The sequence below is a fragment of the Psittacula echo genome (genome assembly GCF_963264785.1).
Source record: "Psittacula echo genome assembly, chromosome: 17".
Classification (NCBI taxonomy): domain Eukaryota; kingdom Metazoa; phylum Chordata; class Aves; order Psittaciformes; family Psittacidae; genus Psittacula; species Psittacula echo.
Window position 1 is genome coordinate 8,377,703 of NC_137753.1, and position 12,952 is coordinate 8,390,654.

The window sequence follows — 12,952 nt, forward strand, 5'->3', positions numbered from 1 at the left end:
CGCCCCACTCTGCCATTATCCACATCAGGCAGATGCACAGTGATAGATTTAGGGCCGATTGAGCATGGGTTTGTTTCTTTTTTGGTATTCTCAATCTCTCACCAAGCCCCAAAAGCTTTTTGTTCCCTGCTGGCCATTAGCATGTCTGAGCTTACCCAACAATGACCAAGTAGGTGTAGAAGATACAAGCCCAGCCCATTCCCAAAGCCAGACCTAACCTGAGTCCTTCTGCCGGTTTGAAATGTTTAGGAATTCCAGTTTTCCATGGTTGTGCCTTTCTGCTTGCTCATCCCAGGTGACTTTGGGAGTTCCAAAATGCCACAAGCAAGATGCATATTCCTGCAATTAGGTGTACAGTTGCTCAGAGATGCTTCGTATCTCCACAAAAGGATTTTCCCTTGGAGAGTTCCCTTTCCAATGTATTCACTTGACTTTCACAGAGAAGCATATTCAGAGGGAAAACAGCATCAGGATAGGGTTTGCTTGTAGTGGCTTCTGTTAAGGCAGACTACTGCCTAGAAATAAGGAGGAGGGGGTGGCTCAGTTTGCTGACCAGCACGTTTGGGAAGCATTGGCCTTCTTTTGGCTATTCTATACAAAATGTCTTAGCAATTCCAATTTAATCAGGAAAAAACACTTCAGGCTTGCTTAACACAGGATGAATAACAATATTGATGGTTAGTAAAGCACAAACTGTCTGTTTTCAGAGGAGAGATACTCAGCAGTGCATGAAAATCTGCCCCTTTGGACAGTTTGGATGGCTAGTTAGTCTTTTGGCTTGAGTCTCTCCCATTCTGGCTCTTGATTTTGCTTGTGGGTGAAACTGGTGCCTATAGAACTGGGCCCCCCTTTGCCTCTAGCAGCCCATACTAGCACAGCATGTCTTTTGGTTTCCTCTCTAGTTATCCAGGCTGTTAAAACCTTTGCCATCTGCTTTTATCTAAGTGGCAGTAGAGTTGGGTGCCCTAATGCCGGGGGTGGTAGCTCGTGTTTCTACATCAAGCAGCTTTTAATGTAGTAATTCCCATGCCCAGTGATGCCTCTGCCCTTCCCCTCCAAATTACACGTCTCCTGCGGGATATCTCATAGCCCTTATTGGATGTGTAACCCTGTGGTGCTTTTGATTTCCTGATGTATTTCCACTGCAAGAAGAGCCCACACCTCTCTCCCAGACTATCCAGATTTAAGCGATTTCTCTTACCCTTATAGCTAAGACCTTCCCATTCTTTTGTATAGCTTAGAAACTTTTCTTTAGACCTTCTCTATAATTTGTACATCTCTACAGAAGCAGGGTGCCCAAAACAAGATGCAGTGCTCCAGGTGGAACCTCACCATAGCCTTGAACAATCAGGTAATAACTTCCCATCGCCTTTTTTGCTAATCCTCCCCTTGTGCAGCCTGCATTGGTCTGCTTTGCTGCAACTCACCATCGCATCCCCAGCTCCATCGCATTCCCAGCACCTCCCCAAGCCCTCTCCATCATGAGTGTGTGGCAGTTTCTCATTTATTAAGTGAACAGGTTCATTATAGGATACAGATGCTCACCTCCATTTCACCTGCTGTGTCCTAGACCACTTCCCTATGACACTGAAACATCCTTCAGGTGTTTGAAGTCACTGAAAGGCATTGATGATATTTCTGTGTTGATTGGTGACTGTCAAGCTGTTCAAGCACAGGCCTACAGTAACTGTGACCACTTTGAAGGGATCTCGTATGATCTGTCCCACACAAACCTGAAGGGATTCAGACACATGGTGTTCTGCTCCCAGCTGTGCTTCTGACACACTTTGGAAAGGCTCTTCACTGGCATCCACGTATTTTCCCAGGAAATGGTGAAGGTCAGGAAAATGAGACCTTACTGCAATGGAGCAGCAGCCACGTCAGCCCTGGAGTCCTTCCTGCTGAGGAAGAGACTGTGTTAGCTCATATAGCTCCTGGAAGTGTTGGAACAAGTCAGAGGAGGCCACGAGGATGATCAGAGGCTGAAGCAGCTCTCATAAAAAGACAGGCTGAGAACATTGGGGTTGTTCAGGGAAGAGGAGCTGCGTGGAGACCTCAGAGCAGCTTCCAGTGTCTGAAGGGAGCTGCAAGGTTGCTGAAGAGGGGCTCTTCATCAAGGACTGTAGCGATAGGACAAGGGGTGATGGGTTCAAAGTGAAACAGGGGAAATTCAGGTTGGAGATAAGGCAGAAGCTCTTCCCTGGGAGGGTGCTGAGGCGCTGGCCCAGGGTGCCCAGAGAAGCTGTGGCTGCCCCATCCCTGGCAGTGTTCAAGGCCAGGTCGGACACAGGGGCTTGGAGCAAGCTGCTCTAGTGGAAGGTATCCCTGCCCGTGGCAGGGGTTGGAGCTGGGTGAGTTTTAAGGTCCAAACCGTTCTATGATTTCTAACACATTATGGGTGGATGGAATATAAATACCTGGCTGGATGAGGCAGTGGAACATCAGGTTTCTTCAACTCCAATCCACTACAAAATAGAAGTAGAGAGTTAAGTCACATACTCATTTATGCCAGTGTGAATTCAGACTGTGCTGGGAGTCAGGGAAGTTACCCTTATGGAAAGCTAATGTGAAGTTTGCTCCCTGGGCCCCAAAATGTAGTTGGAAATGAAATTAGATGGGAGGAACTGCTGTTACCTGGCTCAGAAGTGTGCAAGAGGTGTGAAGCACTGTCTGGATCCTTGGCCTGATTGCAGGATCAGGTTGAATGGGTGTATGTACTGCATTGGGTTGCATGTTGGCATATTGGGATGCAACTCAGCTGGATGGAATGATTTAGAACATATTCAAAATTAATTGCTTGGTTTTGGGAGTGCAGTGTTAGTGATTGCTACATAAGTCACTTTAGTCCTACCTAGGGGCATATTTGCATATATTTATCCTCCTTTCAAGTGAAGATCTTTGGGGAAGCCGTATTTATCTCCTCCTAACTCTCTTTGGCTTTCAGTAGTCCTACAGTCACCTCTTCATTTTGTTTCCATTTAATGTATGTATAGAATAATCGACACTTCCCACCAAGTGAAGATGAATCCACAGAGATCAAAAAGCATTAACATAAGGAAGGGTTGCCTTCTGCAAGAGAGAAAGGATACTGTGATACTGTGTGAAAGATTAGCTGAACAGGCTGCACAATAAAGATGGAAAAGATTAAGCTGTGTCCCCCTACCAAGTAGGTAGGAAAAGTCTTGGAGGCCAGAGCATGAAGCTGAATCAACCACAAATGGCAGAGACCAAGTCCTCATGGAGGAACTCGGAGGGAATCACTAACTTGGTCCATGCTGTTAATAAATCCATAAGATCCAGCATGTTTCCCAGCAGGGCCATCAGGCCCCTGGCAGACTTTCTATTCCGTAGGAAGCAGTGTAATTGTTAACACCCTACAGATGCTCTTCACACACAATTTCCTAGTGCTTTTTGCCTGATGCAGTATCAAATATTCCAGCTGATCACATTTCCAGCCTTTCCCAAAGCGAGAGGATCTCTACCCATTCCTAGGAAAGCAGGACCACAGCCTCAGAAACACTCCTTGCTGCCAGGAGACCCTTCCTTTGCATTCTTTGGGAACCACCCAGCAGCTTCTCTGGAGTTAACACCCTTCAGCTACTGCAGATCATTCCCCCTTCCCTCAATTCGGGACTTAGCCAGGCTCAGCAGTTTCTAAATGCAGCATTTCTCTAAGGCAGCCTCTGATTTTGGATGCTTTGTGCTGTGTCGAATCAAGTGTCCACAATTGGAGGCACCACGGAGGCAGGGGTCACTCTGGAAAATGCCATCCATAGGTTTCTGCCTCCCCATGGCTTTGTTTGCTGGAGTTTGATCTCCTTGTAACACCTCAGTGTCCTCCTGGAGCATCACTGAGTGTAGGTATGAAGCCTGCTGTGGCCAGGGCCTGATGTCTCTATCAGCTCCATATATTAGGAAGCCTAAAGCAAGCTGATAATATGGACAGGAGGTGGAGGGACTCTGAGGAGACCATGGCATGGTCTGGGCTGCTCTGGTATCTCCCATAGAGCTCCTGACCACAAAGACCAGTGCTGTCACAAACCTTACCTCTAGCTTACAATATCTCTCCCTATCATTTGCCTGCCCCTTGAGCCCCTCCGGACCCCCCCAACCACCCCCCCAACCCGAAAATGTGACGGCCTGATTGCCCACATTGAAGGCCCTAATTGCACTTCCCTTCCCAAAGCCGCATTGGTTTATCATAAAGGGTGCACATTTCCCCTGCTGCAGCTTCCATGGCCAGAGGCCCTGAGGCCAGCTCAGAAATGGAGGGAATTAATTACATTTTTTTAACTCCCCTTCTTTTAAAGTATGGGAGAGAGTGATGAAACGTCCCGGGGGGGCACAGGGGGGAGCTGCAGCCATGAGGGTGAGGAGGGAGGCAGCAGCAGGAGGTGAGGAGGGGTGGCTCTTTCATCCAGGAGGGTCTTTGTGCATTAACCTTGGTCTCCCCAACACACCAGGACCTCTCCCCCATGACAAATGACCTCTGGAAAGGGTAGAAACAAGGCCAAAGGCTCCTTCCAGCACCGTGGCTGTTATTGACTTAGCCCAAAGTGCAAGCCCACGCCATGCCTGTGACTGATTTGGGACAGCAGCGAAGGGAAAGGAGATGGGGAAAGGGAGAGAGACAAGTGATGAGAAGGAGGGGAAAGGGAAGGCTGTCAATCACTGTGATGGACAGGGAGCAGATTTCCCTCCAGATAAAACCTTACAGATGTGAAGAGGTTATTGATTTTTAGTTAGTGATGATAATGCACCAAGAAGTAATAAATTATAAGCAAGCAAGGTCAAAAAGAAAAGGTAAAAGGACTTTGCATTCTTGAGGAAGGGCTTTCTCCAGATGCCCCAGCCTTTCCTAAGTTCAGAAGTTGCCTGGAAAATGAGTTTATCCAGCTGAAAGAAGAAGTCAGATACCAGGGGCCTGCTGAGGCTGGAGGGCTCATGGAGGGTTATCTGTGCTGGGTGGCTGAGTAGTGAAGAGGGGATAGAAATCTCTGGTTCCCACTTGTTATTTCTAACACCTTCGTGTCCTGAGGTGGGGAAAATCAGATGTTGTCCTCTGATAAACCTGTGCAAACAGCATCTCAGGAGGGCTCAGCCTTACATTGCCTGGAAAAGGCATTCCCGTGGTCAGTGTTGCTGGAGGGAATGGTGATTTTGGAACCCCACAGCCACCCTCAGGATTCCTCTGCAAGACTCCTCCACCTTACTTCCGTGGGAGCATCCAGCAGGGGTGTTCCTCTTGTAGTCACCTTCCAGCATCTCCCCTCTCCAGCCTCCATACAGTTACGTATCCATTCCCCACCATGGCATCGCCATGATGAAAGATTGACATCCTTGTATTTCACCATGGATTCCCAGAGGGAAATTCAGCCTGTCTTGTCCAGAAAGGGGTCTTAGGATGGGTTGAATAGTCCTTCAGAGGTGTCAGTCTCTCTGTAGAGGGATTCTAAAGGATTAGCACTGACCAGAAACTTAACTTCCCATGGCTAAGGTTAGTTGAGTTGAGTCCTAGCTTAAGGGACTTGCACAAGCCCTGGTGAGTCAGTGGCAGAGCTGGGATTAGAAATCAGTCCTGATTCTGACTGATTAAAGCCAATTACTGTCTTTAGTAGGATTTGTGCAAGTGTCTTGTCTGAATCTGCAGCGTGTGAATCTGGGTTTCATTTACCAGCGTTGCTTTACATCCTCTGTTCTTTTTAGCAGGGCCGTAGCGGAAGTGTTAATACGACTTCTGCTTGCTTTAAGAGCCTTTTCTTTTCCCTGAGTAATATAAAGCAGCTGACTCTTCTGGGGAGACAGCCAGAAGGGAGAGTACTAGAAACCCCTCTGCTCTGTGAATGGTTCCAGTTGCCCTTCATTTGATGGAGCAGGATTTCTTTCAGCACATCCGCAGTCAGGCAGCACTGCCAGACCTGGACAGCTCTGGAAGGGAGGAGAAACCTTTGTGCTTCCCAAGCTGGACCTTTCCAACAATAACACATCATTTGTATGTCTGTGTTTTCCAGAAGGATGTTTATTGTTTTAAACATCTGATTCTGCTTGTGAACAAAATCCAATAATGTCCGTGGCTCCTGTATGTGTGAGTGTCCTGGTTGTCCATCAGGAAAAGCAGTGCAGAGTGTAGCACCTACAGCTGAGGCGATGCTGAAGCTTTGAGGTCTGCAGCCAGTGGGATTGAGGGGCATTCGAGGGGATTCATGGTGGACCCAGATCAAAGTCCATGACCTGGCTTGAGTGGAAGGCTACAAATAACTCTGCAGCTGGAACCCCCCACTTCAGGCTGCACTCGCATGGTTGCCCTGCTGCAGAAGCCTTGGGGCAGGGAGGTTTGCCTTACATCCCCACAGAAGAGCAGGACAGCCCTATTCTCATATTAATCCACTCTGTCTTACATATTTAAATGCAATGTCCTTTCTTCACCCCTTCCAGTCTTTGGGCTCTCATGGGGCAGGGAGTTCCATGGGCATGTTTTGCACAGTGCTATGGCTAAACAGCCTCATTAGATACCTCCAGGCTTAGTCACTGTGATTGAGAAGCTGTGCCAGAGGGCCTGGAGAGCTGGAAGTAGCTTAGGCTGTATCTGGAACGTATCTGCCCTGCAGGGTAGAGGCAGCTCAGCCAGTTGTAACTTCTGGGGACCATCAACAAACTCTGAGCTCAATGCAGGCTGAAAACCCTGAAGGAGGAGAGGTGAAATGAGCCCTCTGAGCTTCCCACTGCTGGCACTGCGCTGCTGGTGCCAAGCTTGTTCCTTGTCTCTGTACCACGTTGCAGACAACCCCAGTGGTCAGCGTTAGATTGATTTTCCAGGCTTTTCAACTAACGCCCTCCCCAGAACCTCCTCACTGCCTCCCCCTCCATGGGGATCCAGCCACCCCTGCTCCCCAATTCCCCTCCCAGACAAATGCCTGAGAAGGATCTCAGGCCGGCCAAGTCGGGAGGTGGCATCACATCAAGGGAAAGCATCTTTGCAGGACTCCTGAGTCCTTCCGGGGGGAGGAGAAGCTTTAGAAAGCAAAGGCCAGCACGTAGCTGGTTATTCAGGCTAAGCCCCAGCTCTGGCAGGAAGGTAAGGGAGGAGGGAATGGGGAAGGTGTCGGGGTGAGCAGGAAGGGGAGACGCGGCTCTATACAACCCCGCTTGTGTCCTTCCAGAGAATGTATCCTCTGCACAATAGCTCACCAGGCCTCTGGTGGGGGATAAAGGGCTCTTTTTACCACTTGCCAGGCTCCAAATATTTCCAATTTGCCACTTTAATTGATGTCAATAAGGTTATGCTCAATTCGGAGGGGTTCAGCCGCTCGGCATCTGAGCGCGGGCCTGGCCCCCTGAGGTGAGGGCCTGTCCCTGCTCCCCCCCTCCTTCCCCAGCACAACTCCAGCAAGATCAACCAAGAGGCACCAGGAATTCCCTTCCTCCCCTCGCCACAGCCCCGCTCCTGCAAACTCTTTCCACTTTTAACTTGGCAGCCCGGGGGTAATTTGGCTGATTGCAGAAGGCAATTGCATTAGAGCGCTGGCGGATCAGGGTCCTTGTGTGAAGGCCAGTGGGCAGCAGCTTACCCCAAAGTCACCTGCAGGAACAAATCTGGCATTTTTTGTTGCAAAAGAGGAAAAAAGTTCATCTGTTTTCAGGTCTCAAAGCAGGAAGAGCGTTTGTGTGCAAATTTAATTACATTTCCCAAGCAAGCACTCCACTGAAATGAGCCGAACCAGGACCTGTTATCCTTAAACATTGGAGGGGAAAGAGAACTTTGACTTTTTAGTTCCTGAAGCTGAATCTGCATCAAAGCCAGAAAGGGGTTGCATCTGGTTTGGTTGGGGACCTTTGCAAACCAAGCCCCAAAGACTTCCAAAGAAAGGAGCTGTCTTCAGTGTCCCTTTTGGAAAATAGGGATTTTTGCTCCCTGTCTTCTGTGTCCCTCAGGGCAGTGCTTAGGAAGGGAGGGGATGCTTGTCCTCAGTTCATGGCAGTATGTGCTAAACAGGTTTGGCCCAAGTTTCTTCCTTTCTCTGGTGTTCATTCTGAACAGCACTAACACTGTAAAAGGACTAACACAACAGCTAACATTGTTGGCAGGTGAGCAAAGACCAAAGATTGAGTGTGCCTTGAAGGAGCTTCTCAGTTATCCCTGTTAAGGACTTTCATTAGTCCTAAGGACTAAGCATTAGAGCCAGCTCTGGGGTCTGTGTGTTGGTTTTGATGGAAGCAGACCTTCATTCTGAAGCCTGGCCAAACCTATTTTGATACTGTCTCTTATAATGATAGAGCACCATCGTATGTGCACTCTTGCTCCCTAGTATGCATGAAGGCAGCTGCACAACCCCCCTTTCTCCTCCAGACACTGACATGTTGTCTCCTGTGTTTCTGCAGGTGATGAGCATCCTGAGCAACCCCAGCGGGGTTCCTCCACAACCGCAGGCTGACTTCTCCATCTCTCCCCTTCACGGTGGCTTGGACACCACCAACTCCATCTCTGCCAGCTGCAGCCAGCGAAGCGACTCCATCAAGTCCGTGGACAGCCTCCCAACTTCCCAGTCCTACTGTCCTCCCACCTACAGCACCACCAGTTACAGCGTGGATCCAGTGGCTGGCTACCAGTATGGACAGTATGGACAAAGTAAGTGCTGTGATTTCATTCCCCCTGCACAGGAGCAGGAGAAGAGACGTGGGGAATGTAAGAAGGTATAGATATTGTATTGGAAGGGTTTTCTATAGAAATCATAGAATGGTTTGGTTTGGAAAGGACCTTAAGATCATCTAGTTCCAACCCCCTGCCATGGACAGGGGCATCTCAGACTAGACCTGTCCAACCTGGCCTTGAACACTGCCAGGGATGGAGCATTTACCACTTCTTTGGGCAGCCTGTTCCAGTGCCTCCCCACCCTCACGGTAAAGACCAGTAAAGAAATCTGTTAATCTAGAGAGAAAAAGGGAATGTGCTCATCAGACACAGATAGAGATTGCTCCACAGAGCCTCCCCAACACCCTCACAGTCCGATTCAAAAGTCCTCACTGAAATATTTAAGGTACAACATTTCTATTAGAAAAAGACAACTTCCAGACCTGTCTCCTTCCATCTCCAATTCTTGCTTCTCCAAAAGCCCTACAATGTGTTTACCCTGCTCAGCCAAAGGAACGCTGGGATTTTAATGCCATCCCTTAGTGTATGTATCTCTTCCTCCCCTGCCCGTACCTCAAGGTTTTGCTCCAAAACACATCAAGGCAATGCCTGTCAATGGGCTGTGCTTCTGCAAAAGCTGAAGTGAGCCTGGAATTGTAATCCTGAAGCTAAACCTCAGCCCTGAAAGGCAGAGAGACCCGGGGAGGGTCTGTTTCTGCTCCTGAATGCTTGGGTCATGCAAACACCAGCGAGCCTGGCAAAGGGCTCACCTGCTGGTGTTAAACTAATAATAAGTGTGGTGGTGTGAGAGAGTGATCCATGGAGGGTTAAAGGTGCATCCTCTTCCTCCGGGAGCACTCCTGCTTTGCCCATAGCTTGTCCTCAGTGACCTTTCCTTCCATTTGGCTGTGGCTTTTTATTCCCCTCTCCGTCACAGCCCTTTAATGTCTTTAACTTCTCCAGCTAAATGAGAACCGGCTGTGGCAGCAGACGGGATCAATAGCTGCTTCCCCACAGCCCCCCTCTTTTTGGTTTTCGGGAGTTTGATCTGTGACCCCTTGACCTTCCCCTCGCTTCTGGATGTGAGGCTGGACACACGTGCTATTGATAAAAATCTTAAACAAATTCCAATACCATGGATTTCCAATAAAGATTCCCCTGGGCAAGACGTTAGTCACACCCATGTGTGTAAAAAATAAAGTAAGGAGGACAAGCGACGTTTTCCTTCTCCAGCAAAGGAGGAGGAAAGAGAAAGAAGGGTTTGTCTTGCTTTGCTGCAGGAATTTTCACTTGGGCCTCTCCTTGTGCTGATGAACAACTGCTCAGCAGCCCTATTTACGGTGTTATTTGCCCCACTTGCCTGATTGCTGTCCCAGCACTCCCTTTTATCTGCTGGACACCATTCTATTTGCCAGTCCAGTTCAGAACCCACTGGGCTCAGTCTGGAACAAGAATGTTTTCCTATTAATAGGCAGGAGAGCCCAGCAGCAAGCCTTGTGTGGTTGACAGTGTTAGTCCAGCCATGTCCCGTGCTTAGAGACATGCAGGTCACAAGTGATGGAGTTCTTCCTGCTGGGGCAAGGAAGGTAGGTGAGAAACCATCACACACCATCCATGGTGCCACTGCTTCCCAGTGCCAGGAGCTGGGGTCCCCCCCAGCACAGTGGCCAAAGCCAGAGCCACACTGCACTGCAGGTGCAGCACAAACCAGCAGTGGCTGTTCTGAGGTGAGAACTAGATTATTGTGAAATCCCACACGTGAGCACATCTGCCTATAGATATTTGCATTTACAGCTCTGCAAGGGCAATAGGTAAGTCTGCTCCTATAAACTTTCTTATAATGAGTCCCATTTACAATAATCTCTGTGCGTGGAAACAGTTTTCATTGGTAATGAGTCCTGTCAGAGCAATCACTTACATGAAGATGCCCTTGATATAACAACACTTTTCCTTGTCTTGGTGCATGTTGTGTTCAGCAGATACTTCAATTCTTCCTGCTTTTTGATTCTTCTCTGCTTCTTTTCAAATGCTGTTTCAATGCTGATCCATGGGAGATGACCTCCACAAGACCATTATTGATGTTCAGTTCAAATCATACGTTTCTTCCTTTTATGATGCAGCAAACAAGTATCAGAACTCTTTTTAATGGACACTGATACAATAAAAACGGGGGGGGTGTGCTATAATTTGGGGGTAGGCTCTGTATGACAGAGGACGTAACCAGGTCTGGTAAATAAGAGCTCTGTAGCTTTGATAGGCTTTGGAACTGACCTGCAGGGAGTCTCTCCCCCCACTTCTCGCCTCATTCTCTGTTTTAGAAACCCGAACCCAGACACACTTTCTCTCTCACATAAGCAAATAAACACCCAGAGTACTTCTGGTGGGTTTCTGGTTTTATTTTGGCTTCCACTGTATTAAACCAACAAACTGTATTTTGACTTCTGGTGGGGGATACCCTGGTGCCTTTCAGCTCTTCTCACAAAAAGCAATTATTGGGAGGTTAGCAGGTTTGTTATAGAAGGGTGGGATTGCCATCAAATTCCCATTTTCCCCAGAGCTCTGGCTGTTTATGTCCTTCTCTTCCCAAACACCCATCTGAATTCAACCCAGAGCACAGGTGACAACAGCAACAGAGGCCAAACCCCACCCACAGTGTGGCCGAGGAGTGAATTTCCTCTTCACCTGCACCCTCTCAAAGACATTTAATGTGGTTACCTGACATATCAGGGGACCAAGGTCTGGATGAGAGCCATAGCTTGGGGTCTAATCCTGTGTACACCCCACCCTTGAAACTGGAGGCACCATAACACAACATTACAGAGCCCAGCACCCGAGTTGAGCTGCCCCAGGACCCTGGTCCATGGGAAGAACCAGCTCCACTTGCCTCACTGAGCTCCTTCAGACCCTGCTGCCTGCAGAAACTCCCCAGCCCACCTCCCTTCAGCCCCACAGAACTCAACCTGAGCCAAGCCTGCGCTGTCCCAGCCGGTGAGGAGCAGGGATGCCAGATTAATGTGGTCCTCTCAGTTCCCAAAGGCCGGAGCTGTGTTAATGATGCCGGTGATGGAACGCAGAAGCGTGAAAGGAATTCTAATAGATATGACAACTCTAATAAGAATTTGTGCCTGGAAGGGACCTCCTCTGGGGCAGGCGCCTGACAAGACGTTGATGGCTGAAATTTGTTTACTCATTGGCACCGATTGTACATCTCCTGCCAGCTCCTTATTAATCTAATTTGAGACATTAAAGCTAGTGAAAGGGAAAGACTTTGACTGAAGCTCAGCTAATGAGCAATGTCACCATCCTGCCCCTGGTCCTCTTGCCCCTCAGACCATGGGGCAATCAGGTGAGCTGGGGTACAGGTTAAGCAGCAACTCAGGAGTTATGGCTGCTGTTTCTCACCCAGATGCAGACAAGCAAAGCGCTTTCCCTTAGGAAGGGTGGATGGAGGCAAGCAGCAGAGCTTGCAGAGATGAGTCAGCACGAAGCAGCGAGTCAGATTCAAGCCCTGTCCAGCCTTTCTGAGCTTCCATTGGAATCTCTGGAGTCATTTACACCTAGCGCAGGAGTTGGCTTTGCCACTGTGAGATGATACAGGGAGGTGAGGTTGGAAGGCTTATCCCACTGGCTTTCTGCTCAGGCTCATCTTCAGGCAGCTCCCTTGGAAACACCATTTTCAATGGCAGAAGTAGAGTTTTAGCTCTTTTCACGGAGAGATTCGAGGGGCTGCAGCAGCACACACAGAGGGCATTCTGCACATCAGCTTAACCCCAGCAGCATCTGTCCCATCCGGTATTTCTGGCAGGGTCATCACCCATTTGCAGGACCCTCATGTCTGTGATAACCAGTGCACTGAGCCTCTTAGTATGAATCTATTTGCAAGCTCTGTTGGTTACACACCGTTTGATGCTGAAAACCTCCTTCCACCGCATGCTAACGTTGTGCTGTTTTCTCACCCTCCTCTTCTTTCCCCTCCTCTTCAGCTGCTGTTGATTATTTGGCCAAGAACGTGAGTCTGTCCACACAGCGCAGGATGAAGCTGGGAGAACATTCAGCCGTTCTGGGCCTCCTACCAGTAGAGACAGGCCAAGCTTACTGAAGAGTCCGACTGTGCCAACAACCCACTCCAGCAACTTGGTAGCACTGGAGAAACACCACCAGCCTTCCAGGGATCTACCTGTACCCAGACCCTGCTCCTTCCCAATTCCCTTCCACCTTGCACCAACTTGAGCTGTGAAGGAGACGGGAAAGAGGGGAAAGGCTCTCCAAGTCTCCAGCTCCTCCTCATTCCAGAGGCAAGCGTGGCCTCTGTGACCTGACTCC

At 49.0% G+C, this 12,952-nt stretch overlaps 1 protein-coding gene across 3 annotated transcripts in view; it reads left to right on the plus strand.

Annotated features, from left to right (window-relative positions):
- PAX7 (paired box 7) overlaps positions 1–12,728 on the plus strand; it is a gene marked incomplete at both ends in the record, with an annotated part of 98,935 nt that extends 86,207 nt beyond the window's left edge. For 2 of the 3 annotated variants that reach the window (XM_080631349.1, XM_080631350.1), the window contains 2 exons: positions 8,380–8,626; positions 12,613–12,728. In XM_080631349.1, coding sequence (XP_080487475.1) covers positions 8,380–8,626; positions 12,613–12,728 — 363 coding nt within the window. Of the gene's footprint in view, positions 1–1,285; positions 1,352–8,379; positions 8,627–12,612 lie in introns of all 3 variants that reach the window. The other variant, XM_080631348.1, reaches the window with a different exon arrangement.
- Positions 12,729–12,952: the final 224 nt, after the last annotated feature.